Source organism: Thermobia domestica, chromosome 5 (genome assembly GCF_964235325.1).
Source record: "Thermobia domestica chromosome 5, izTheDome1.hap1.1, whole genome shotgun sequence".
In the NCBI taxonomy this organism is placed as follows: Eukaryota; Metazoa; Arthropoda; class Insecta; order Zygentoma; family Lepismatidae; genus Thermobia; species Thermobia domestica.
In genome coordinates this window covers 193,213,521-193,240,490 of record NC_137458.1, presented here as the reverse complement: position 1 = coordinate 193,240,490, position 26,970 = coordinate 193,213,521, and the positions used below count along the sequence as shown (strand labels likewise).

The following is a 26,970-nucleotide window of genomic DNA, read 5'->3' as shown; positions in this document are numbered from 1 at the left end:
TGAGCATAAGTTTCATCCTTGTTTTTCTGTACATCAAGATCTCTCATGTCGTAACTATGAACAACGACTTGTTTATTGTGAGTGGCCAAGAAACAAAGAAACGCAAGATCCTAACTTTTTCCGGTATGTGCTGTGGACAGACGAGGCGACTTTCACAAATGAAGGACAAGTTAATCTGCACAATTCTCATTATTGGTCAGTAGAAAATCCACATAGGATTAATACAAAGTATGCATCAATATCGATGGAGCATTAATGTTTGAGGGGGCATAATAGAACATTATGTTGTTGGTCCTTGGTTTTTTAATGGAGCATTGTCTGGTGAACGTTTCAGTGGTTTCCTTGCCAATGATCTCCAACCGCTGCTAGAAGATACATCATTCGGTCCTCGCTAAAACATGTGGTTTCAGTTGGATGATAGCCCTGCTCATCATACACGCATTTCCAGAGAACATTAACAATATGTTTCCGCGGCGATGGATTGAAAGAGGCTCTCCTACACCCTTTTCTCCATGATTCCCAGATCTCACTTGTATGGACTTTATTTCTGGGGACGGATCAAGGACATTGTGCACAAGGATATGCCAACAAGTGTAGCAGATATGAAGTGCCGTATAGTGAATGCTTTTCGCAGCATTACTAGAGCGGAATTAGAAGCTGTTCACCGAACATATCATACCAGAATTGCACGTTACATTGCAGCTCATGAGCAACATTTTGAAAATTTATGAAAGAGAATTGAGCCCATATCATATTACATGTGACGAAAATGTTTACTGGTGAAATCTTGTTTGATGTATGCCAGTAAAATTATTTGCTTCTTTTCCACTAGTATTTTACTACAGTATGCTCACTTATGACACTTCACACACACATATGTCACACTCCTCGAATTTCCTTCCACTTTGCAAAACACACGTTGCGACTGAATAACTGGGTTTGGTTGTCGGACTTTTCTTATAATATCTGTTTCAATTTTGCACTTTTTCGAATGTCGTAGTAGCATATAATGTTCAAGCTCCCGTATTTGAATGGTGGCCAATTCATCAATGTTAACAGGATTGCACGTAGTAGACAATATATGCCCCACAGTAAAACAAACCTACAAAATGTGCATGTGTTTCATATGTTTACAATGATGTATCATATCGCATACGTTCTCATTCAAAATATTAGTGTCCTTAGCGCTGTATGTTAAAGGCCCCGTGAAAACAAAAGGACACTGCATGAAATTTGCCTTATGACATTTTCTTAGCAGTCTTTGTTTAATCATTCACCTTCAGTCATTTCTGATGTATAAGCACTAGACGTTTTATTTGCCTACATAAACAAAATCTGTATGTAAACGGTGGCACAGACGCATTTTTCCTACCAAATTTGTTTGTTATACAGGGTGGCCCAAAATTAGGTATACATCCCTGCATTGATCAAGTATAACATTCTAGTTTATGGATTTATTTGCATCGACTGTTCCGGGTTTAAGTTACAAGTAAAAAGATGTTAAGAACAAATAATAAAGAAACCAGGTCTACCTTTGTGATAACAATAAGAAATTATATAAAATACAGTACGGGACTGTATACCTACTTTTGGGCCACCGTGTATATATATATATATATATATATATATATATATTGGAAGGAAATCATACATATCCCGCATTCCGAGCACAGATATGAATTTCCCGTTTTGTGGGATTTTTTTTTGACACCTATACAAAAGTTCAGGTTAGGATCAGAACGGAAGTGACGACAGTTAGCACGGTTGTCAGTACATCAGGTAGAAAATGTTTATTCTAGTGTGTGTGAGCGTCTTCAAACCTTTAGAGCAGGAAGAACAAGCTAGTCGTATGCAAAAATGAAATGTGGCGGATGGCAAAGATTTCTTACGCATATATATATATAATATATTTCTGTACAGTAGTATGATTTTACATTAGTTCCTCAGAACATCCACTTAGGTTTTCTTTTTCAATTTCGTCACAGTGATCTTTAGATGTGTCAAATTATGCATAAATATTTGAAAGAAGAATAAACAAAACAACTGCAACGATAGTTTTCTTTGTACCAAGTATTAATGAAGCAGTGTCACTTTAAGCTTTGAACGATATCAGTAATTACAAGAAATAAACATTTTATATCTGGGATTATGCTTTGTTGACATATGTACAACTTATTTAAGATTATTTTTTATATTTAATTTACGTAGAAGCAGATCTGCAGTTTTCTCAACTCTATGTCATGACATTTGCCAAAATGTCGTGCGACTCCAGAGGAACTTGATTCACATACATCTACTATAGAAACAGAGATGATCTCTGCACCACTTTGACATTCAATTCTTAGACAATATACGAGTTATTACGTTGAAAATGATTCTACAAGATGTAACTGAAAAATAATTATCACACAGAAGGACTGGTGATGTGATTTGAACTTGACCTTTCATTTTGTCCCAGATTAAATGGAATCGGAGGGACGGTGACTCACTGGTAGAGCGTTCACCTCCGGTGCTTGGGGTTCCTGGTTCGATTCCAGCTCGCGCGTGTGGACTTTGTGGTGGACAAACACTGTGCTCGTGGGTTTTCTCGGGGTTCTCCCGTTTCCTCCCACTTTCTTCATTCCACCATTTCACTCATTTCTTATAATCACCGTCTCCTTTAGCCTAACCGACATAAGAGTGGGACGTAAAACTCAAACATTTCATTTCATTTAAATGGAATCGGTTTGAATTACAACCGAATTCCTTAGCCATGAGATAGCAGATCAAGAAAAGTTTCCTTCTTCCGAAGTATATCAACCTGAAGTGTGAACTGCAACTTTTTTTAAAAAAATATTAATATCATAGAGCTTCTATAGCATTGGTTGCTGGGCAATTAAGATAGTGCTACACAAATACTTCTGACAAATGTATAGTAAATAATATGGGAACGTTTTCGCTGTAAATGGACTTCATATGGCACTATGGACGCAGATATATTTTCAACATTGGTGGGACAGGCCAGGGCGTTCGCATAATCTACTTAAAAAAAAAAAAAAAAAAAAAAAAGAGCAGTGGTTAAGATATTTATGAAGTTGAAAAACAATGTAGTGGAGGATCAGAGGAGCAGGGCTGTCTTCAACATTTTTTTTTTTTCATTTTCAGAAATATGTGGAATAAAAAAGAAATGTTTAGTGTTTTAGCTCTTAAATAACCTACAAATACCTTTGTATTTTTTCTGGTATATATTTCACAAACGAAAGAGAAAGCAGCCTCCTCCCCCAGTACTAGACAATGCTAAGTACAAGTTCTCGAAAAATATTAGTGCATGAATATGAGGTTTACAATTTTCACATTTCAAGGAATAAAGTTAGCAAAGCCCCCTGAAACAAAACCGTAAATATCATGCTGTCCTATTAAGACAATCTCTGATGAATCCCAGCACACCCTTTTAGCCAAATTCTAAGAAAGATGGGGGGCCGCGGTGACTCAGTGGTAGGGGGTCCCGGGTTCGATCCCAGCCCCCGCCAAGTGAACTTTGTGGTGGACAAACACCGTGTACGTGGGTTTTCTCGGGGTTCTCCCGTTTCCTCCCACATTCTTCACTCCACCATTTCATTCATTACTCATCATCACCGTCTCCTTTAGCCTAACCGGCATAAACGTGGGACGTAAAACTCAAAGATTTCATTTCATTTTTTCTAAGAAGGATGGTCATGCACTGGCAACCGTTCATTGACCGAGGGGTAGGCCCTTGTAGCGGTGGGTGTCGTGTTGTCGGATTTCCCGTGTTGTGTGTGATATATGGCTTTTGAATATGCATTCACGCAGTCTTTGCGGAAATCCGAAAACAATGACCGGAGACGTTGCCACGGGTTGTCAATTCACTTTGACATTTTGGTGTCCTTTGTAGTTATCAAGCGGTGGCGTGCCAAGTGTTTTTATCTACGTTGCTTTTACCTTAGTTTGCGGTGGTGTTTAACATTTTTTTGTAGTTTTGTTGTGTTGTCTTGTGTTTAGTTGTTATTCTTGATTTTCAATTTGCGAATAAATCGCAATGGCTTCAAATTCTCCTCAGTGCTACAAACAGCAGCGGAAACAAGGTAAACCTCTCACTGCAGGAGAGAAAAGAATCTTGTTAAATATGTATACATACTTTCGTAATCAGGGGGAAAAGGGGGGCATGGCAACTGTTAGAGAGACTTTGAGAAAAACATCTGAAGCAACTCTCATTTCTCCCTCCACTATTATGAACGTGAAGCGGGAATTTTTGAGTAATAATGGTCAAATGTCCACTCCTAGGAAGAAGAGACCGAATGATAGGAAAGTGACTCGGCTACAGAAATATGATACCTTTACACAAGCAGCAATACGGCGCAAAATTCATAACATGTATGGAAAAAACGAACTCCCTACTCTAGCAAAAATTCAGCGCGTTATAAATGAAGATAGTGACCTACCGAAGTTTTCTATTTCTACTCTTCGAAGATTCATCATTGATACGGGGTTTAAATTTATAAAACGTGGCCGCAAATCGTCGTTGATTGATAGAGAAGACATAATAGCATGGAGGCATAGGTATCTGAGACAAATAAGAAATTATAGAGCTGCCGGCAGAACTATTGTTTATACAGACGAATCGTGGGCGAATGCCGGAATAACCAAATCAAAAGCTTTGAAAGACACATCAATTAAAACGGCAGAACAAGCGTGGACGGAGGGGCTAACTCCAGGTCTCAAACTGCCGTTGGGGAAGGGAGGAAGGGTCATCATAATGCATGCAATGTCCGAAAATGACCTAATTGCTGGCGCTGCCAAATTGTTCCACGACAAAAAATCAGGTGACTACCACGGCGAATTGGATGCTGCTGCGTACGAAAAGTACTTCAAAGAAACCTTATTGCCTAATTTGCCCCCCAATTCAGTTATTGTAATGGATAATGCACCAACGCATTCTGTGAAAGTTGAAAAAGTTCCTACAAAATCATGTTCAAAAAAAGTAATCGTCCAGTGGTTAGAAAGTAAAGGAATTGCGTGTGATCCGACCTGGAACAAATTTGAAGTAATTGAAGAATTGAATAAGACATTGCAAAACATAGAAGTACCGTATAAAATTGACATTTTAGCAAAGGAAGCTGGTCACGAAGTGCTACGGCTGCTCCCTTATCATTGCGAACTTTCCGCCATAGAGATGGTTTAGAGCAAAATTAAAGGATACGTAGCAGGGGAAAATCAAAATCGTACTAGTTTAAGTGTTATAGAGACATTACTTAGGGAGGGCATGGAAAAGGTTACAGCTGAAGACTGCAGAAATTACGTAAAACACGTGAAAAATGTTGAAAAGGAAATGTGGGAAGCAGACGGTCTTATCGAAATAATACACGACAAGATATTAAGTCTCGAGAGTGACACGTCAACGAGTTCTGAAGAGGAGGAGGATTGTGACATTTGGGAGGGAGCAATTGATAATGCGGTGGAAGACGAAGGGGACCTCGGAGTTAGTATTCTACAAGACTGACCTTACATGGTAAGTTTTTCGACGAATTTATTTATCTCATTTCATTTCCATAAATTTGCTTTACTTTCTCACAGAATGCAATTAAATTATGAAATTCATAGTTCACGTTAGATAACTTACCACGAAACTAATGTTACACTGTGAACATAATATTATTTGACCTTATATATATATAATTTAGTCTCTGAAAACAAAACAGTGTAACTATTTTCTTCTCTTCCTTTTTTAACTGCCTTTTCAGTGCGCGACATTGGAACTCCGTGATCTGAAGCAGACGACACCATTCTCTCGCGTTAAGCAGCGGCAACGCTGCACTTCGCTTCCCCTCACTTCCGCTTTGTTCCGAACTAAAGGTGAATTTTAGTATAGTAACATTACTGACATGTTGGAGCATTCTACGAGAGTGAGCAAAGAGAAATGAAATGAAATCTTTGAGTTTTACGTCTCACGGTTATGCCGGTTAAGCTAAAAGAGACGGTGATGATGAGTAATGAATGAAATGGTGGAATGAAGAAAGTGGGAGTAAACGGGAGAACCCCGAGAAAACCCACGCACACGGGAGAGTGAGAAAAGAGTAGAAATGATCGTGCAGAGGGAGAAAAATGGCAACAAATCGCACAGTGTGAAGTAGACAAGACAAATCAAATATCCCTCATGTAAACAGCGAAGATCGGCTCATTCAAGACCCAGACAAAGAACTGTTTATTTGTTTTTGACAAATGAAGAATGCTAGGGTAATAGAAATACTACTTCACGGGATCTGGAAGGCCATTGAATGTCACCATTTTTCAAAATTATACACGTTTCCCAAACAGTTAGCGTACAGTAGCCATCGATATTCGTGCTGTGTGGGACGTTGATCCATCTTGTTGAAACCGGACTGTGTCAATAATGTGTGGAGTAATTGTTGCACAACAAAGGTTTCAAGCATGGCGACATAACGATTCGATGTGACTGTAATCACATGGCGATTCTCGTCCTCAAGAAAATAAGGACCGTATGGTGAATAGCACACTACACAGTAACTTTGTTGCCTTGTGCCCAATATCTAAAATTTTGTTTAACAAATCCATTGAGGGGGAAATGGGCTTTGTTTAAAATCCGCAGTTTGTCAGTAAACACCGCGTAACATGATCGTCGGATTTCAGTTCCCGGACGATCTGCAACTTGTATGGATGGCATTGCGGGTCCTGGACTAATCTTCGAACACTTGAACTATGCAACTGTAAAGATGAATGACGACGAATTGACCGACGTGGACTTCTTATGACAGCATCTCGAACAGCTTGGATATTTTCCGGTGTATGAACGGTTCGCATACGGCCTGGATTTTTTTTTTTTTTTTTTTTACATTGCCGAGCCAATTTGCTAAAAATTACATATCTGTGTTTTAATTGCATGTGCTGATGGAACACGATCGTAATTACAATGACGGCGGAATTCTCTACGTGCCCCTTCCACAGTGTCAAAGTTGGGCGAGCCGTTTCTTCGCGGGGTTGTCAGCGCGTTCGTGGAAAGTAGCAGCCTTAGCGACTGAAGGAAAATCTGTAATGATTTGCTGTGAGAATTCAATTATAAATTGAGGCAACATGCCGGTGATAGTGTTTGCGAGGAAATCGGTAAAGGACTGGTTCGGTAACGCTTCGTCAGCCAGCTACTTCTTTTCGTAGATGTAGTGAGTTTAAGGTTCTTCAGATTGTTGAACACGAAAGCGATAAACCTCAATGGCTGAAAGTGGAATCTTCTGAGGTCCGAATTGTTGGAGAAATTACCACCAGAAGGACGAGAGAGAGGATGCGTTTTTCTCGTACCAGTAGAGCGGCGGACCGAAAACAGAAAACAAAAATAGTCGCCGTCTTCTGATCAGACCAATTATTGATAGCGCAGGCACTCAGAATTAGTCGGGGGGAAAAAATTAGCTATTCCTGTGGGACCGGCAGAAAAGTTTCAATGGGTGTAGATTGCACAGTGAAAGGGTTTGGAGTTTGAGGTAATGCGTTTGATGAGTATGTAGAAGAGGAAATTGAAGTTGGAACTGAGGTTGGCGGTGGAAGTTGAGTAGTGGAAGTAGGCTGTAACAGGGGGTATTTGAATCGTTTGTTAAGTTACAGTAGCGAGGGCTAGGCATAGTAACATATAAAAGGGGACAGGAAACAAAATAGGCTGATATAATATATGTAAGTTATGATATTGCTACGGTAAACATACGTGCGGATTAAGGGTCTAGGTTTCACTGGGAGCTGTGTTTTAATCTTTTAAATGTTTTATGCTTTAAAAATTAAGTCTAAGAAAGGAACAAAGAGAAGGTCTGTTACTGAATTACGAAATCAGACCTTTCGGTTCAACTTAAACGAAAAGATTTCACAGCTAGAGATTTCTAGTTTACAAATATTTCACAAGTTGTATAGTGGTATAAAACTATCCCCTCATGGGATATCAATTCCACTATCCTATTCATAACTTGAACGAATACCGTATGGAAAAGATAGACTTAGGATACAACTTACAATGTGAACGCAACTTCCAGTTCCATCTTCCTTCTTGCAGGAGAGCTACTGCTGTAATATGTTCGATCTGTTGTACGTTTGACAAAATGTTTGAGGTTGATGATTGATTGAGTGAATGTTTCCCTCCTACTTTATTTATTTCAAAAGTTTATCTTGACATTAAGTTTATCTTCAGTTTCAAATTTTATTTTAATGATTAATTTCCAAAGATGCATGCGGGGTCATGATTTGTCTCGCCAGTTTAGGTTTTGTTCAGTTTCGTTCTGGCCGTTCTGGTATTACAATTTAATGTTTTCTTTAAGCATTGTCTCCAGGGTGTAAACTCATTTTAAATGGCAAAATCACCTGCTATCAGATCTTTTTATTTTTTTTATTTAACAACAAACTTTTTTGTTTTTCTTTCTTTCTGGGGTAGGTTTGTGACTCAATAGAGAATTTAGTGTATGTTGAACAGGATTTGCTACCTTTTATATGACAATCAGATCCATTTGAACGAAAACAAAAGTGCATTCTTTATAGCAGCTTCTCATTATCTGCAATTTTAGGCATCCAAACTGTGCTATGTTAAAGGATACAAAGTGATATAGAACGGTTATGTTCGTCCGTCCTTCAGCAAGTATCATAGCAAAATCTGTGAGATGTCTTAAACGTTTTCCAAATATGGACTCAGTGTATCAAGAATAGATTAGCTTTCTCCCTTAGGCCTGTACTCATAACGAAAATGGTAGAAATCAATCACATCCAACTTCATCATTGATCACCATAGAACAAAAACTGTAATATACAGCGAAAAGGTGCTTCTTGAAATGAATTTTGCGTCCCAAGAATAAAATTTGTCCTCCCTTTTATTTTTATTCAAATTTAACGAGTAATACTACTACTTTTTTTCTTTCTTTTTACGCCAGGAAGAAACGCAATAATAAATAGCTAGAAGTAGTTTCGTATATGAATTTAGCATCGTAGGAATAGGTTCTTTTTCCTCCTCTATATTTATAGAAAAACTACAAGCCATAGAAATCCATAGAAGTGCAAGTTTCAGTTCTCATTTTCTTGGATCAAAAGCTGTAATATATAGAGAGAACACTTTCATATAAATTCAACGTCTGAAGAACAGGTTCCATCTTCGGTCTTTTCTCTCTCTTGCAACCAGAAATTATATATAACCTATATACAACTTTCAGGTTTTATATTAAACACCATAGTCTTAAAAACTACCGTTCTTCCACAATACGCATTGCAGCTCTCACTTGTTCATTGAAAGGAAAGTAAACTGAATGGTAATTTAAGTTGACAGTTAATAGCACTGGTAGGACTAGAAAATATTTAATTCGACACGTGTAACGGACAGTATGGGTACTTTGAGTATTTCGTGATACTGATGACCTTATCTAGATCTCACGTCGTAGGTGAAAGGGAGTGAGCGAATGACAACACCAATAATTTGTTGTACTATGATTCGCATGATTCTTTCGTAACATTTGCGCCAAAACATTCTTGTCCTACATCGGTTTATTTTTCACTCAAATGGCAGAGGGTAAGAATAGTGTTCGGTTTAATTTTTTTTTTTTTTTTAAATATGAAATAAAAATAAACTTGATTTAGGCATCATTCGACTATAATGAGAGTTAGAAAATTAGCACTTGTATAAAATTAATTTATTGCTAAATATAAACTAATTATTTGCTGAGCAAAACTATATATTTTCATTAAAATTCAACACGTGTTACAGTTTCACCAACTAACTCTTTGGCTTCATCAGACACTATATGATACAGGACAAATGTACAATCGTATATACATACCACAGTTATTGAGTTTAGGATATTATATGAGTGTAGGATAAACAATGGTACAAAGAAAAGTTGAATGATATCTGTGATGATACTTACGAGGTGAAAGATCTATGTGTGAGGAAATTAAAGAAAAAGTTTTGGTGTCAATAACAAAAGCAGGTTTTGAAAGAGGTCTCAATAAAAAGGTAGAATACCGATAATGAAAGGTTTTCCTAAGGTTCATAAGGAGGAAGTAAAACTTAGACCAGTATCAGATTGCAGAGGGAGTATATTTGAACCACTAGAGGAGGAGTTAAAGAAGACTATAGAAATGTTAAGGAAACAACAAGACACTAGCAGTGTGAAAAACTCGATGGAGTTAAAACGAAGGATAGAGGAAGTAGGACAGAGCAAAGCTAAAACAATCATGTTCAGTATTGACGTGAAAGCTATGATTCCAAGCCTAAGAAGAACAATGTTATTAAAGTCATTACAGAATTGATGAAGAATAGGAGGATCAATGGTTGGAGTGGAGAAGGACTGAAGGAGGCCCTGAAGACTATATGAAATAACAGTTATTGTATTATAGGCGAAAAGTTAGTAAAAATTAAAGAGGGAATAAGCATAGGTTCCAAGTTGAGTCCGGTGCTGGCAGAAATTGTTATGAACTACTGGGAGAACAAAGTAAGGATAAAAGGAAGTAACAAATTAGTGTTTTTTGGTAGATATGTTGATAATTGCATAGGGATTTGGAAAGGAACTTTAAGGCAATTGGAAAAGTTTGTCTTTAAGGCAATTGGAAAAGTTTGTAAAAGAAATTGAGGATACAGAGAAAGGAATACAACTAGAGCTTGAGGTGGAAAAGGAAGAGTCTATAGTGTTCCTGGATATGAGAATAAGGAGAAAGCAAGGAGTGATCTACACAGAATGGTACCAAAAAAGTTGCTCGTCGGGAAACTATTGCCACGCCAAAAGTGATGTGGATCATTCGACCAAAATGAATTTTATCAATAATATGAAGAAAAGAATTATGCAAATAAGCAGTGAAAAAGACAAAGCAGAACAAAGTATACAAACATTCCATAAGCAGCTAGAGAATAATGGATATGATAGAAAAAAGTTAAAATACAGAAGATGGGAGAACAAAAATGGAGAAAGAGAAGAAAGAAGACAAGATGGAAAACGAAGTGAATGAGAGATAGGAGAAAGAAAAATGTGGTGGGTGATGGACAGTTTGGGAGAAGAAACAGAAATTATTAAAAGAATGTTGAAGAAGATGGGAGGTATATCAACATACAGAAAAGGAAGCAAGAGACTACTGGAAGTAATAAGGGAGAAAAGAAGGAAGAAGAGAGAAGGAGAGCAAAAGACATTGATGGAGAAAAAAGGAGTGATACACAAAATTCAGTGCAGCGAGTGTGATATGTTATATATTGGAGAAGCAAAACAAAACAAAACAAAACAAAAAAAAAAAAAAAAAAAGAGCTGTTGTATGTGTATACGATTGTACAGTTATCCTGTATCACATAGTGTTTGATGAAGCCAAAGAGTTAGTTGGCGAAACTGTAACACATGTTGAATTTTAATGAAAATATATAGTTTTGCTCAGCAAATAATTAGTTTATATTTAATTATAACAAAGCAAAGCTTCTACTTATGGGAAATAATTTATTGCGTTTTTCACAAAAGTGTAGATTTACCTTGTGGACTACGTAATGCCAGTTCTGCAATTCTTGACGACATTACGGATTCAGAACTTAATGAAAAGTTCTATGTACATACTTTCTAAACTAGATATATCTTAGGCAATGTATAGAATGACAGTTAGCACTTGACAATGCACATATATTCATTACTTTTCCTATATACAAATTAATACGTAGATAATAATTAGTTATTTCACTAGAAGCTGTTACATTACAAACTATAAGAGATTTAGCTATTTTCTGTAAGTTCGCCACTTGTCATTGGAACCGATGGTGACCAACATAGTTAGGTTTCATTGTACTTTGACTGATATAGTTATGACGTAGTACTTTTCTATTTGACCAAACAACTTTAAATAATATTGAGGGTAAGCGTTATTTGAAAAGAAACAGATAAATTAATGTACTTAAAAGATCTTTTAAAAAACGTGAAAATAGCGCGTTTTTTATTGAAAAAATTTCATTTATTTGTTTGTTTAAAACACTTCTCTTGACGACATAGGCGAATAAGTTTGAAAATAGTTTCTTTGGATTCATCATCCTCAAATTACTATAAAAGTCGCAATTAGAAATTTATCCAAGCGTGGGCACGTTAATATTAGTTGTGTGATCGGATGTTCTTTTCACAAAATTATCATTATTTGCTTAGTAACAAGTTTGCGGTTTGACTAGTTTTTGAGTTGGGTTTTACTTTGTGATGAAATTCGATTTATTTCCAACTGAATTACAACTAAACTGATAGTTAATTAAACTATGTATGTTAGATATTAAAATATGTAGTTCAGTTGAATTATGTACGTTGTTTTATTGTAACAATATTATTTTTCTGGGACGAATCAATTGTTAATCTTGTTTCAAAGGAAGTAATTATTAAGAACTAACTCTATTTTGTCTCATGTAGTTTTTGAGCTTATGCAATTCATGAAGTACTCAATGCTGTTTTATCAATAGAAGTCCTATTTAGTGCACTATTTACATGTTGTTTTATTGTAATAATATTGTACTAGAAAAAACTATTTGCTAATCGTGTTTTGAAAATAGTGATTGAACAATAAACACTGTTTTGTGTTACGTAATTTTTTAGCTTATGCAATTCATAAAGTAGTCGACACAGTTTTATCAATATGATTTAGTTTACTATTTAAGTGAAATACATCAGAATACAAACAAGAAAACGCCTTGTTTAAAATCCTCCGGCAGTTTTTGTATTGAAGATACACATAATCTCTCTCTAGCAAACCATAAACGACACGTGACTGTTTTGATGGCGCGCTATTTCCATCACTTACGACATTTTAAAATTTTGGATATTATACCTGTTATTTTTAAATATTCATATATCTGAGTGTGTATTATTTGTAGCCCCTTTGCTTAGCAGAACTAGGTGCGGGCCACTAGATTGTAAGGCAGGGATGGAGTGGCCAGATCTTTCCGTCAGAATTTAACCCTTACTGAGGTGGCTCATTATATAAAGACAACCAAGAAAGTTCTGTCACTTTTCATTCACACCTTCGAACATCGATATGTCACCTAAGACATACCTGGAAGATCAAAAATAGTCTCCATCAGCATCGACGGCGTACCACCAACGTTCTGGAAGGCCATGGATTCCATCGCGGTAGAAGTTGATGGGCCGTGAAGCGAAGAAGGTATCAAGTGCATTTTGCACCTCTACTAGGGATTTGAACTGGCGTCTTCTAAGGTGATTGTCCAAGGAGTGGAACAGGTGATAATCGGACGGTGCAAATTCCGGGCAGTACGGCGGATGCAATAGTGTTTCCCATCCAGGGCGTAGAATGGTGTCTCGGGTAATCCTAGCCACGTGTGGCTTAGCGTTGCCCTGTAACAGGAGGATCTCAATAAACGGGATTGACCCGTTTTCGAGAATGCTGTATGTAGGAGTAGAGGTGAATTGCACAAGTTTCTATGCCTGCTCCTGCTGCTGCTGACTTCATTCAAAATAGGAATTGCAATTGCAAGGTGCATCTTTTGTCATTGTAACTACAGGGTGCGGCAGCTTTCATAGCGTAATTTGACTTGCGTAGTACAATGACGTACTGCATGAATGCGCGCCAGCTCCTGCCGCATTCGTGTACTAATGAGCTGCCATTTCGAGTGTGACAGTGATATCGAGCGGTGGAGCATTGTACCTTTGTTGTTGAAAGTTATTTCAAGAACTGCTTGCTACCCAGCGTCTATTTCGACAACATTTCAACTTGGGACGTCATGGGAAAGTTCCAGATGGACAGACCATTGTGAAGTGGGTACGTGCATTTCGAACAACAGGTTCTGTTTGTAGTGGCAAACCGGGAAGAAGTGAAAGAACTGTGCGGACACCAGAAGCCGTGGAAAATGTTCGTGTTGCAATATTGCGTAGCCCAAAAAATCTGCTCGTCGTCATTCGCAAACTGTGCATATGTCCGATCGCTCATTCAGGAGAATATTGCCCGAAGATCTCCATTTTCACCCATATAAGCTGCAGATTGTTCAGGAAATTAGGCCTCGCGATTGGGTTTCAGGAGAAACATTCTGTTTAAGCATGCGTGATCTCCTTCACCAAAATCCACAAATGTTGCAGACCATCCTGATGTCAGATGAAGCTCATTTCGAGTTATGTGGTTCAGTGAATAAACAGAATATGCGTTATTGGAGTGATGTAAACCCGCATGAACTGCACATCGAGCCCTTGCACAGTTCTCTTGTCACAATGTGGTGTGGAGTTGCTTCCTTTGGGATTATTGGCCCTTACTTCTTTGTAGAGATGCAAGGGCTCGGAAAAAAACGGATTTTTTTGGAAAAAAACTCGGTTTTCTCTGCTTGCTTTTTTGCTTGGGAAATTTTGGGCTTTTTTCAAAATTCTGCTTTAACTTGATAAAGCAGACTTTGTTTCGCTTCTCTGTAACACAAAAAGTCATTTAATTAGTGGTTTATGCCGATAATAATATAAAACCTCGAAAACAAACCATGAATTTCGAAAAGATATTTCAAACAATTTTACTTCAACATATTTACATTATGAATTCCAAAGGATTAACCAATGTATATAATAAAAATTTTTTAACCTCCTATATACAAAAGTAAGCAGAGTTGGCAAGAAACATGGTTGTTTTTGAAAATGCCTAAAACCCGTTTTTTGGGGGAAGTTTAACCCAGATTTTTTGGGGTTTAAACCAGTTTTTTTATTTAGATATTTTGCTTTATGTATTTATATTATTACATATTCACAGAAATAAGTTTGTTTCGCCTTGGTGTTATTATGCAACAACGGAGTTATGCTGGAAGAGGTCCCATAAGCTTAAACAAGTCCGGTCAGTAAATTTCTGAAATTGAGAAGCTCCAGCCCTAGCCATCGTGAAAATCCCGTCATTACTTTAAATGTAAAACAATAACGGGAAAATCCTGTTATTGCTTTGCATGTAAAATTTGAAAGTCAACGTGTCGTATTCAGTACGCTAAAACTGAGGTATTAAATTACAAATTTAGTATGTAAATATTGAAAATCCAATCCAAGCTGATGTTGGAAGCTACGTAGGCAATCGATAAATTTTGCCAATTTCTATCAATATATTTAGGCAACCTTGGCTTCTTTATAAAACAACAGGCATTCAGGCATGCAGAAATATATAATTTGGTTTCGTTTCGTATGTTTAGGCTTAACATCCATACGTAATACCGAGGTTACCAAGGAGAAGACTTTCGCTTAAAGTTACATCCGAACCGCTACTTGTTTACACATGAAAGAAGGGTTGTGGTTCGACCGAGAATTGAACATGGGACACCTTGATTAAAAGGTGAAAAGGAAATAAAATTAATGCAGATGGTTTGATATGTGGAAACGTCACCATGAAGTTCACAGGATTCGCATTTTTCGTTCTTTTTAATTTTTTAGTTTAAACCAGTTACATATATATATATATATATAAAAAAAAACAACTGGTGTAAACGAGCCAACCCTAAAAGTAAACACTTCTTTTAAAAAATATACAAATAACTAGCAAAATTCTATGTAGTATATTTACTTATGATACACTTAAAGACTGCACATCTAGAACTTTTGGTTCTGAATATTCTTGAAATTCTACAGTTGTTTTTTTTTTTTTTTTTTTGAAGTTTTCTGAATTTTTAACAAGAGGGATTCAACATATTACGGAACTCCCCCCCCCAAAAAAAAAGACCGGAATATATCTAAGTTAAGCTAAATACAACTGCACAACGAAGATGACTGAGTGGTTAGCTTTTGCGCTTCTATCGGGAAGTCCGGGATTCAACCCAGCATTCGACCATTCTGACAAAGCTTTTCTTCATTCCATCTGTGAATGTAGAAATAGTGCGTGTACTGTGAGTTGGCCGACTACTTCCTTTTTTATTGTTTTTAAATCGTTGTTATTACTAATTACCAGCAGTGACGGTTTTGTAAAAGTTAGGGGGTCGGTCTTTCGAACTGAAGCCTGTTCTCCAAAGTTGCGGAATGTCTAAAACAAACGAAATATCTATAAGTTATGCCTTTACTCATAAACTTTAAGCTCCCGTCAAATAAAAAATTACGAATGTTTAGAAAAACTAAACATTAGTAAGAAAAACCCCTCCCAAAATACTTTTCTAAATTCGCCACTGATTCTCAGTATAAAATGATCTTCAAGGTTGTATCCGGAAGATTATTGCTAAACATATAAACGAAACGAAATATTAGTTATGCTTGTACTCATAAACTTCAAGCACCTTCCAAATAAAATTAGGACTCTTTAGAAAAGGAAACAATCAGAGAAACTCCACCCAAAGTAATTTCTAAATCTGCTGCTGATTATTTGTATAAATTGATATTCAAGGTTGTGTCTGGAAAATTATTGCTAAATCATTGCACAACTACAGTATAACAGAAATGTGGAAGTACGGTTAGACGGACATATTGAAAAACGTACGCTTTGACGGATATATAGAAAAACGTAAGTTGAACTCTTGTGCTTGAAGCTAGAGTATTAAGCTCATAGAAATGAAACACGGATGACAAACTAAAATGATCTAGAGAAGAAAAAAATATCGATAACTCAAAAGTTAAAATAAAGTTAAATAGCCTGTAAAATTGCCCTCAAATACTACATTCTTTCTGTTAGCTTTAATTCGTAAAACATATGCTCCATCCATCTTGATGGTGAATTTCAGAGCGAAATATGGCATTTAGGTCATGGAATTCTTATCTAACTATAGAATATACTATAAGAAAGCTATTTAGATAGAAAAATCATGAAAATGGAAAAAGCCAAAATTTCCAAAATTCTCGTTTTTTTCCCAAAAAAGCCCGGCTTTTTATGTAAAAAAAAGCATCGATTCAAAAAAGCCGGCTTTTTTTGTATCTCTATTTTTTGAGGATGACAGCGGTGTGGCTGTAATTGTCACCAGTGAACGCTACCTAAAGATTCTGCAAGACTTCGTTCTTCCCCAATTAGGCATGGTCGATGTGGATGTGGAACAATTATGGTTTCAACAAGCACCGACCTCGCATACAGCCAGAATTTGCATGGGTTATTTCTTGCGACATACATTTCCAGGTAGAGTAATTTCCCGTTTTGGTGACATTTTCTGGCCGCCCGCTCACCTGATCTTTCATGTGCAGACTTTTTCCTTTGGGGCTACCTGAAGCAAGAAGTGTTCTGAACACGTTGTGCCACCATTCCTGAGTTGGATCGCATCAGAACTGCCTTCGGCAATGTCCCAGGGTATACGTTACGCCGAGTTATGGAAAGCTTCCAACGCCGCCTAGATGAATGTGTTGTGCAGAGGGGACATCATTTGACAGGAGTCATATTCAAAAAGTAATCCACGCAATGGACAATGACTTACACATTAGTAAATGGCATACCTTTAACTATTAATTGACGTAAGAGGTAATAAATAAATTACAGTTACTGCCTGATGGTGTGTTTTTAATATCCTACTATGAACGCTGCCGCACCCTATATGAGCAATAAAGTCCAACACTGACAATAAAGTCCAGAAAATGCATTGTATTCATTAACGAATCTATAATTTTCTATGGAAAATAGAGTGAAACCTCCCTTAACGGACACCTCTATAATACGGACAATTATTTTTGTACCGGCAAAAATATATGTTCTCTTATGGAACAAAACCCTCCTTTTTACGGACACTCTCAGATACGGACAGTTCTTTTTTCCCCAAACGTTTTAATAACCTCTTCATAACAGACAGGAATTATTCTCGGTTCTGCGATATATTATACTACAGTAGACAGAAAAGTCTTCCCCACAAGTGTATCTATCATGAGTCTAGACCTGGTGTACCATCAAACAGAACAGTTTCAAGCTGAACTTGATTTTTTTTTTCCTGCCCGCAATAAACTGCTTTCTGGTGGAAATTCTAGAAAACCTCCAATAAGGAGTAACAGGGTCAGTCGTATGACCAAGGAATCAATGTGAAAGATCTTCCCTTCCCTAACAAATTTAGTCCTTTTTCCTCTGGGCCTTGCATCTTTCCAGACAATTTCATAGATACAAAACAAACATTGTTGGTTTTACAATAACATTTTCAATGAGCAATGTTTCCTCTCTTACGTTTTTTGGAAAAGCAACATTTTTCTGTTACTTATGATACTGGAACAGGTTTTCCCGGCTTCCTTTTTCACTTTCTCTAAGAAGATATTCTTTGTAATTGGGCCTGGGTCAATAAACATATGCACTCCCAATAACTTTCCTTTTCATCCATTCCGCCAACGAAGGCACCGCGCCAGTACACAAACACACACACACGTTTCTTCCGCAACCGTACTGAGAATTCGCAGAGGACATGAGTTTTATTACCCTTGTAGAGAAAAAGCATGCCTTTTTCGCTAAACTAAAGAGTTTAGCCCGTTAGTTGGTTCCTAACGCATCTTTTGACAAGGTTTACGGGATGATGACATATACTTAAGAAAATTATCATACACGCATTATCTTTTTCAGTATATGAGTATGTTAACACATCCCCAGCAATAATATTATTTAACAGAAATAAATTTCTCCATCATCCCTCCCAGTAATTAAAATACTGTACGTACCAAATAGCGTATTTTCATATTGGATTTTTACGAATTTACGCCCATACATAATGTATTTACTATATATTATTGCATACAATTACCGTTGTGAGAAGCAAATTTCTGTAACCTCTCTGTAACGGACACCTCTCAGTAACGGACAAAAATTCATGTCCCATTGGTGTCCGTTATTCAGAGGTTTCACTGTATAACCTAACGTAACTCATGTGGTCAGTTACGACAACGACCATTTGTAGGATATTAAATAAGTGTGCAGTCATTCTTTAATATATCTATAATTTTCTGTCATAATTATATAACCTAACTTCTGGTAAAGCCTCAACAAGCGTTTGTAGCATATTTCTCGTCTTATTTCCTACAGTTTCGACTTTTATTGCAGAAAGGTACTGGAGTCACAACTTTTTCATCGCCACTGTCTCTAGCAGCAAAGTGCAAGGGGGCACATTGAGGGTTCAAAAATTACACTTACACTATGTTTTATCTTTGAGCCAAGAATGGTAAATTTGTTTGTTACACTATTAATGTTATACGGTTTTTCCCGTTTTTCTCAGAATTATGAAAAAGTGACTTAGGTCCCTTTCTGCAATAAGCTATTCAGTTGCTCTGGAATGCAGCAGGTATCTTAATCAGTTATCCAATGAAAGGAGCGAGCAGGACCGTGTAGTGCATAAAGCTAACAATGGCATCTTCTTTTTCACACGAAAATTCGCATACTTTTCCCTCGAAATATCACATTTTCCATCCACTAAACATTGTTATACATGCCATATATTGCTCAGGTTGTGAACTTGCAGTTGAAATAGCTGGAATTTCGTCATTTGCTTCAAAGGCATTAATTTTGAATGCTGCAACATTACTGGATACTTTGCTTACTGTGATATTATTAAAATTAATGGGCTTAAATTGGTGATTTTCTCTTATTTCCAATATTTGTGTGCACCCTGGAAAACCATCATGCTGAATATGTTTGATATTGTCATGGCAGAATTCGAACAAATGACGTGGAGTCGATATTGGGTTATGTAAGGGCCTCTGAAAACTAGTATGAGTTGCTAACCGTTTTTCTGTTCTTCCAGTGGTGTAAAAAGACTTTCCATGACTTGTTCCGAAGAAATTCCATGCACTACTGCCAAAGTTCTTTTCATATAAGACATAAATTAATGAAATTCTTATACTGAGTAGCCGATCCATCACTAAAGTAGTAATTTTCTTGATTATTCCTATCGTTGTCCTCAGTCCAACGCATTACAAAAGCATACACAGTGATGGTATGGTGGTTGGTCACACATGTGATAGATAATATTCTAAATTTCATTTCCAACAACAGAGGTGGCAAAGAAATGCAATGTGGTCTGAGTATTCTCCCAATTAGTTGTCAGAAAAATGCATCAATATGATCAATTTTGTTATCTGCAAAATTGATTTGATTTTCAGTTCAGCGTCCCTTTCAGGAGCTAGATTATTGATCTTTAGCTTCCGACTCACGTGGAGTCCGAACCACATGAGCTCGTGACGGAAATCGAATACGGATCTCCCACGCCAAAGGCGCCTGCGGTTACTGCTTAGCTATGACGGAGCTCATCAGCAAAAGTGTCTTTAAGCTGTTCACGGTATAAACGTTACTGTTTTGGCACAAAGTGATATCTTGTCAAACTGTACTTCTGTGAAGTCTTCAACAGCTTCGATGTCTGCGACGTGAAGAGTCAGTGTGGATAATTATAACCGTTAAAATCATCTCCCAAATAAGACACAATTCGAGTTTTTCCTAGACATTTTCACAGCATTGCATCATACAGTCATCTGCTTCCAAACTACACAGTTTTCTTGATCCGTTCCTGGTAGTCATCTTTTATTAGTGTTTCTGTAGCCAGTGTCGGTTTCACGTTCTGTGAATTGCACACATACGTGCACTGAGTGTGTTCGAGAAGCATAATCTGTAATGCACTATTTTGGTCCTAGTTAATTAAATTCCGAGAAGCTAAGTTGATTTCCATATTGCTTAAAATAAGCTATGGACATTTCTGTCAAATTACAAACAAACAAACGTTTTTGCTTATGTATTTTTTCACCATTGTTTTTTACTGAAATACATACCATCCTTTTTGCCTGGGCGCAGACGAGAAAACTTATCCTCAAACAAGCTGAGGACATTTTGTTTAATTTTTTCCTTGAGGTGTTTTTCTTTACTGTTCTTAGATATTGCCAAAATGCCAGCTTCCATTGAGGCCAGGGCCAGAATCAGAGTTTTCTGGGAATGACTTGAACGAACTCTGAAACTAATTTCAAACTCTTCAATTAAAATGCGCGTGTGTTTACACATTCGACACACTGTCTCCATTTGTGTTTTAACAATATCATCATCACAACTGCTGCAATCACTTGAGTAATGCTATACTGGCTTTCTGAACTTTGCGACTTATGTAACTGAGTGAGCTCTGTGTATTTTTGATATTTTCACTAAATGTTACCTTACTAATCAGATGATGAGAAAAATAAGTTTTTTTTATCTGCCACCATCATGGATTTAGACTCATTTTTTGTACTGCACGCGTAAATTTAAAGGTTTGTAGCGATAGGAAAAAAGCTGCTGCATGGGTACTACGAAATATAGAAAAATTGAGTTTGTATTATCTTATAAAAAGATATATTGACCTTATGAAGACAGGTAATGTTTTGGTAAATTTTCGAGGTTCCGAATGCAGTTATCAAAAGTACAAAATTCAATAATTTCGAAAGGCTGTAAATGCATAGTTCTTGAAAACACATGATAGGGTTTTCTGTACAAGAAGTACGGCTAGAAGGGTTTTCAGAAATGGTGGAGTGTAGTTGGAGTTGAAAGTGCTTCATGCCAGTTTTTGCCCCGGAAAAGTAAAATTTTGAAAAATTTCACTGTCAAATTTCTGGAAAGAAGGGGAGAAGGAAGAAGAAATTTTGGCCGTAGATACTGTACTAGTTTTGAATAGAAACTGGATTTTATTTCGTTGTTTGCACTGATGAAGATTTACAGGGTTTTAAAATCTTTATATAGAAACTATGAAAAAATGAAAAGTACAATGTGACCCCACATCTATATTTTATACCGTGAATAAGTTTGTATGGGTAAAAATCAATTGTCCGGTATTTCTTTTAGATTGTTATGGATGTGAAAAATAACTATAAATACTTACTTGTATTACTGTTTGCACGTCAGTACTGTCAAGTTGTGCATGCATTAACAGGTATATACATGCTCATGCAGATTCGCGGAAATTGTGACAAAGAAAAATAAAGTAAGTTGGTTCTAGGTAGTCAGTCGATTGTGAACCACTGTATTGTACACCATTCCATTGTGGTTCATGTGTATTTGGAGTTCGCTAAGCTTCATTGTTTGTGTTACTATTAAAAATTGTACAGTATACGGTGGAGTGCTCCGTAGGTTATGTTGGTGAAGCCTGTAAAATTAATTCTTACGGTCAGATTTTTTAAGAACAACAATAATGTTCTGAGTTTTCAATTACAAGAATCAGAAGATAAAGCATATGAGATAACCTTACGAAAATTAATTCACACAAAAACTGCTGTCGAGAGAGTTTAAGTGTATTTGGCTGGAAAATTTAAGACGTGATTACCACAAATATATAATGAAGACACAGAAAATATGTTAAAAAGATATGAAACATAGAAACCGTTCATGGTATATGATGATGTAAAAAGTACTGAGAATGAATAGCATATTCACTAGCTGTCTTCTAAAAATGAAGTTATAAAAAATGAAATAAATTCTTGCAAGTGAAAAACGAGTTGTTAGTATGGAACCTCAAAAGAAGTTTAATAAATAATATCAATGTAATTGTAAAAACTGTCCAAGACAATAAGCAGATTATTTTTGGAATTAATAATGGTTTGTTCACACTAAACTATGATTAATGGACAGAGTTTAAAAAGTCATTTTCAAACAGACCGTTCGAAGTTGGTTTCGTGCGGAAAGACTTCTTTCTAATGCTTCAAAGCTATTGTGTGCAGAACAAAAATATAATATGCAATGAATGTTATATAAAAATATTCATCTAACATGCGAAGTGTGATCATCTTATGAATGAAAGTGATATATTATCTACTTATGAAAGATAATATTTCAGATAAAGATTACAAATAGAAGCTGCGTGGGTTTTATTCTTGTGTAAATCGTTTTCGTGTTCCAGGTATACTCAGCACGGAAAAGATTGCTTGATTCAGTGTGTGTCGACCTCGACAATCCCTGGTTTTTTATTCAATAAATAAATCGTACTTTCAGTTGTAAAGAGATTGTGCTGTATAATTGTTTAATACTGTTGATGTTGCACCAAAGTTTGTGTTTTAACTTAAATGTGTATTCGCTTAGCAAGGAATGAAACAGCATCCTGCTGCTACTGCTGCAAAACTGCTTTAAATCTATATCATATACAACTTGAGTTTAAAAAATCATTCAATATAACATTGTGATACTTCACATTATACTTTTTAGTACAGTAGCGTTATCAATTTAATTTTCTCGTATTACTTTGCTATTGCTTTTTTGTTTCCTGATACTTTTGATACAAGGAACAGAGATTTTTGTTTCATTTTACAAAAATGTGTATTATAATTACAGGACAAAATACAAGGAAACGAAATGGGATGAAATGAACATTTTGGCTACACTTCATCCACCAGGCAAAGACTATGGACACATGAAAATTGATGAGCCGAAAACTCCGTATCATCACCTAGACGGCGATGAACATTCAGAAGACGAAACAGATAGTCTGGACGCAGATATGTTGGCGAAAAAGTAAGTATACATATATAGACAAAAATTCTGATGGGATTTAGATTTCTGGTACTCAGTGCTATATTATTTGTTATTCTGGTGTCCAATGGTGTAATTAGTTTATAATCATGATGAGTGTGGTAATATCACTGTTCCAGGGTCTCGAACTAAAGTTAGGAATTTACCTCATTGATGAATGATCCTTCAACGTACCCAGAGGCGAGTAATCGTAGTATTTTCTCTTGATATTGTGCTTGCTGCCATGACAGTTCGTCACAGCACTTCCAGACCTATATGGTTGCGTAGAATAAATATTTTGATTAATTAGTGCTACTTGTTCTGTAGTATAGAAATCTTAAGAATTTCCTCTCCTTTTCTTTCTTTTGTTTCTGAGACCCAACAATTAACATTTGAAAATACCTAGGAATGAGCTTATAGTATAAAGTACGAAGTAGAATATAAACCGTGATAAAGAAAGAACAGAAAAGTAGCTGTCAAGCGTTTAATTGAAGTACACTCCAATAATGTAAATTTTCAAGATACAACAATTTTCAGTATATAATACTTCTGTTCAATAAGTTTTTCATAACATTATTAAAATGAGCGGCTTTGTTATTGCATCAACCACGTGGGATATTAAAGTATTAAATTGCAGTAATTAAACAGCGAATCTCGTGTTCATTATAAGAAGTTTTATTCTGCAGTACCGTTTTGTTTTGAAATTTAACGAAACGCTAAGACTAACAGTATGAATGAATTAGAAGAAACATAAAGCCTGTCAAGATATTAGTCGTGCGAAGCAGTGCAGAGAAATATACCTAGCTGAAGATAATCTTTCTGACGGAGAAATCGGATAACATCTAAAGCTACATCTGACGACTGACCAATATCATCAAGAAACTTAACAAGTGAGTTTTCCACAAGGTTACCGAGCAGTGAAAGGCCGAAGAACCACGATGTAGTCCTATTGCCTGGTGGAAAGGTTCTTTTCCTCCTATCCTGATACCTGGCAAATCAACTACGTCCAGCTCCAGTTACACAGTTATTGCTTTAACTAGTTGCTTATGCAAGTTATGGTTTCCAGAACTTTCGTTCCACTACTGATCATCGTGTTTATCTTGAAACTGCAATTCAGAATGATTTTTGCCGTCGCCAACATCTGATCGCCAGCTTCTTTGATCTTCTGAAATCGTATGACACCACTTGGCATCTTGGAATTATACATCAGCTACTTCTTTGGAGAGCACGTGGCAATATAGGCTCTTTTACACCAGTTTCTTGGAGATCGTTACTTTCGAGTCCCAGTAGGATCTACACTTTCCAATTGTTTCTTGCAAGCAAATGGCGTTCCACAAGGCAGTATCTTAAGTGTTACACTGTTTACTTTGGCGGTAAATGGTGCTATAACACAGATAACACCTCCCGTTAATGGAATATTGTATGTGGCTGACCTGGCAATTTACTTCCGCTCTTGCGATCTCCGTGTTGCTGCTAGACTATTACAACTTAACTGAGCAGGCTTTCACATTGGCCAACTGGATGGATTTACTTTTAATTTCTCCATCAACAAGACTAACTCTGTCCCCTTTGGTCGCTTACGCAATCGCGCATATCCTCCAGACCTTTATCTGAGCCATACACGTTTGTCTTGCGTTGACAGCATCTGATTTCTGGGCCTTCAGTTTGATCACCGGCTGTCTTGGGCAGTCCATCTGCAAGAGCTGAAATTCTGAAAATGTCCCATCTTTCTTAAAATACTGATGACTCATTATTCTATGAGTGTATTGTACCTTAATCCACTCAAAGTTGGACTATGAATGCATTGTTTATGGATCCGCCGGACTTACTACGTTACACAAACTGAACACTGTCCAACATCTTGGTATACATGTAGCATCTGGTGCATTTCGTACCAGTCCTATTCCAACTTTTATGTTGAAGCGCACGAGCCATCTTTAACTCAACGCTGTCATCGGTTGATGCAATTACTATTTTGCTCATCGAAAATCAATGCCTCACCATCCTTCCTCTTTTGCACTGGAAGCTGGAGAGCGCTACCAACGTTATCAAGCACGACCCAATGCTACCAGCCGTTTTGGAATTTGGAATTCATGTTGTGGAACTTCTGGAACTTTTGGATGACTTTGCCGCCGAAGTTCCCCATTTATGTCAGTTGGGTTTTCTACGTACAACCACATGTAAGATGTTTCGTTCAGTTCTTTCTTTCTATCTGGTCCAATACAAGAAGCCAAGCACCAACCCTCACGAATTTCAAGTTTCGCTCCCTCTTACAGCAAGTTTAAGACTTTACTATCTTCTTTACTGATGGTTCAAAATACGCACACTTACATGGATCTATATTATGCAAGATTTAGTCATCTCCGTCGGAATTATTACCATCCATGTTATTAAAGAAAAAGACATTACATAAATAAAGTGCAACAACTAACATGTTACTTTATTTTTTTAAACAATTAAATTAAACCATACGTACACTTCCAAGGATCTATACTATACAAGATTTAGTGGTCTCCGTAAATGGTAAAATTCCATTCATTTGCTTACGGAATTATAAGTAATCCATGCCATTAAAGAAAAAGACATTACATAGTAAAAATGAAGTACAACATACATGTTACTTTGTTTCTAGAAATGATGCAATGAGGAATATTACAAAAATTTGACTAACACACAAGCGGAGATAGTAGGTGATGGATACTATCCATATAGCAAGTGAATAAGAATGGCAGTATGCTACACGTCACGTTACTTTCATTGTAACTGCACTAGTAAATTATAAATACATTTCAATGCCAGTGTAAAGTTGAATAAGTCAGAAAAAACAAAAGTGAGAAAACTGAATTTGAAATTTTGAAAAGTTGCTGTATATCCCTAAATGAGACCATAGTAATTTTATTTATTTTTATTGTTATTTTCATACAAGAATAACGATTTTACATCTATATCTTGCCAACTTCAAAGTTATTTCGGTATCAAGATGATGATTGATGATTTAGAAATTTACTTAGATTGAATCTTCGATTTATCTGACTTTACAAGAACGATAATATGACTTCTCTTAGATTATACAGGATTTAAGGTACAGTTTATGGAATGGAATGTTACCCTTATCGCTTTACTTAACTGTATACTTCGATGATACAAAAGCGACACAGAAGAGATCAGATTGGAGTCGACTGAACCAACATGATATAGAAATAGCTTGCATTAAAACTAAGAAATCAGGTAAACTGGTTGTTATTTAGTTACTGATTCTTACTCTCAGTTTACCTACTCTCCCGGAATATGTCAAGGTTGGCTATTGTCATAAGCTCGCCCGTATATTTCTAGCGCCCTCCGATGTTCCAAATCTCAACATTTTGGCCAGGGTGCCGAACCCTGTAAAAATACCAAGTTCTTTTGCGTCACCAGCAAGGGGAATAATTCGGCATGCTATAGGGACTGTTCAGTAGGGTGCATCGAATTTCCACTTTTTTTGAAATCAGCTTACCCTTAGTGATATTTTTTTGCGAAATGGCCTCCATATAACGTGTAAAAAATTGCAAGTCAATTGGTCAATATCTTTAGGTGCCACCAACGGCCAAAAGTTTTAAAAGTTTGTTAAAAAATAAATGTTATTTTAAAAAATGTAAAATATCTAGTTTTATG

At 36.5% G+C, this 26,970-nt stretch overlaps 1 protein-coding gene across 1 annotated transcript in view; it reads left to right on the top strand.

The window, feature by feature from the left end:
- LOC145686325 (protein phosphatase inhibitor 2-like) overlaps positions 1-26,970 on the top strand; it is a 143,585-nt gene that overhangs the window by 23,327 nt on the left and 93,288 nt on the right. The window contains exon 2 of the mRNA XM_081759535.1: positions 23,143-23,322. Coding sequence (XP_081615661.1) covers positions 23,143-23,322 — 180 coding nt within the window. The remainder of the gene's footprint in view (positions 1-23,142; positions 23,323-26,970) is intronic.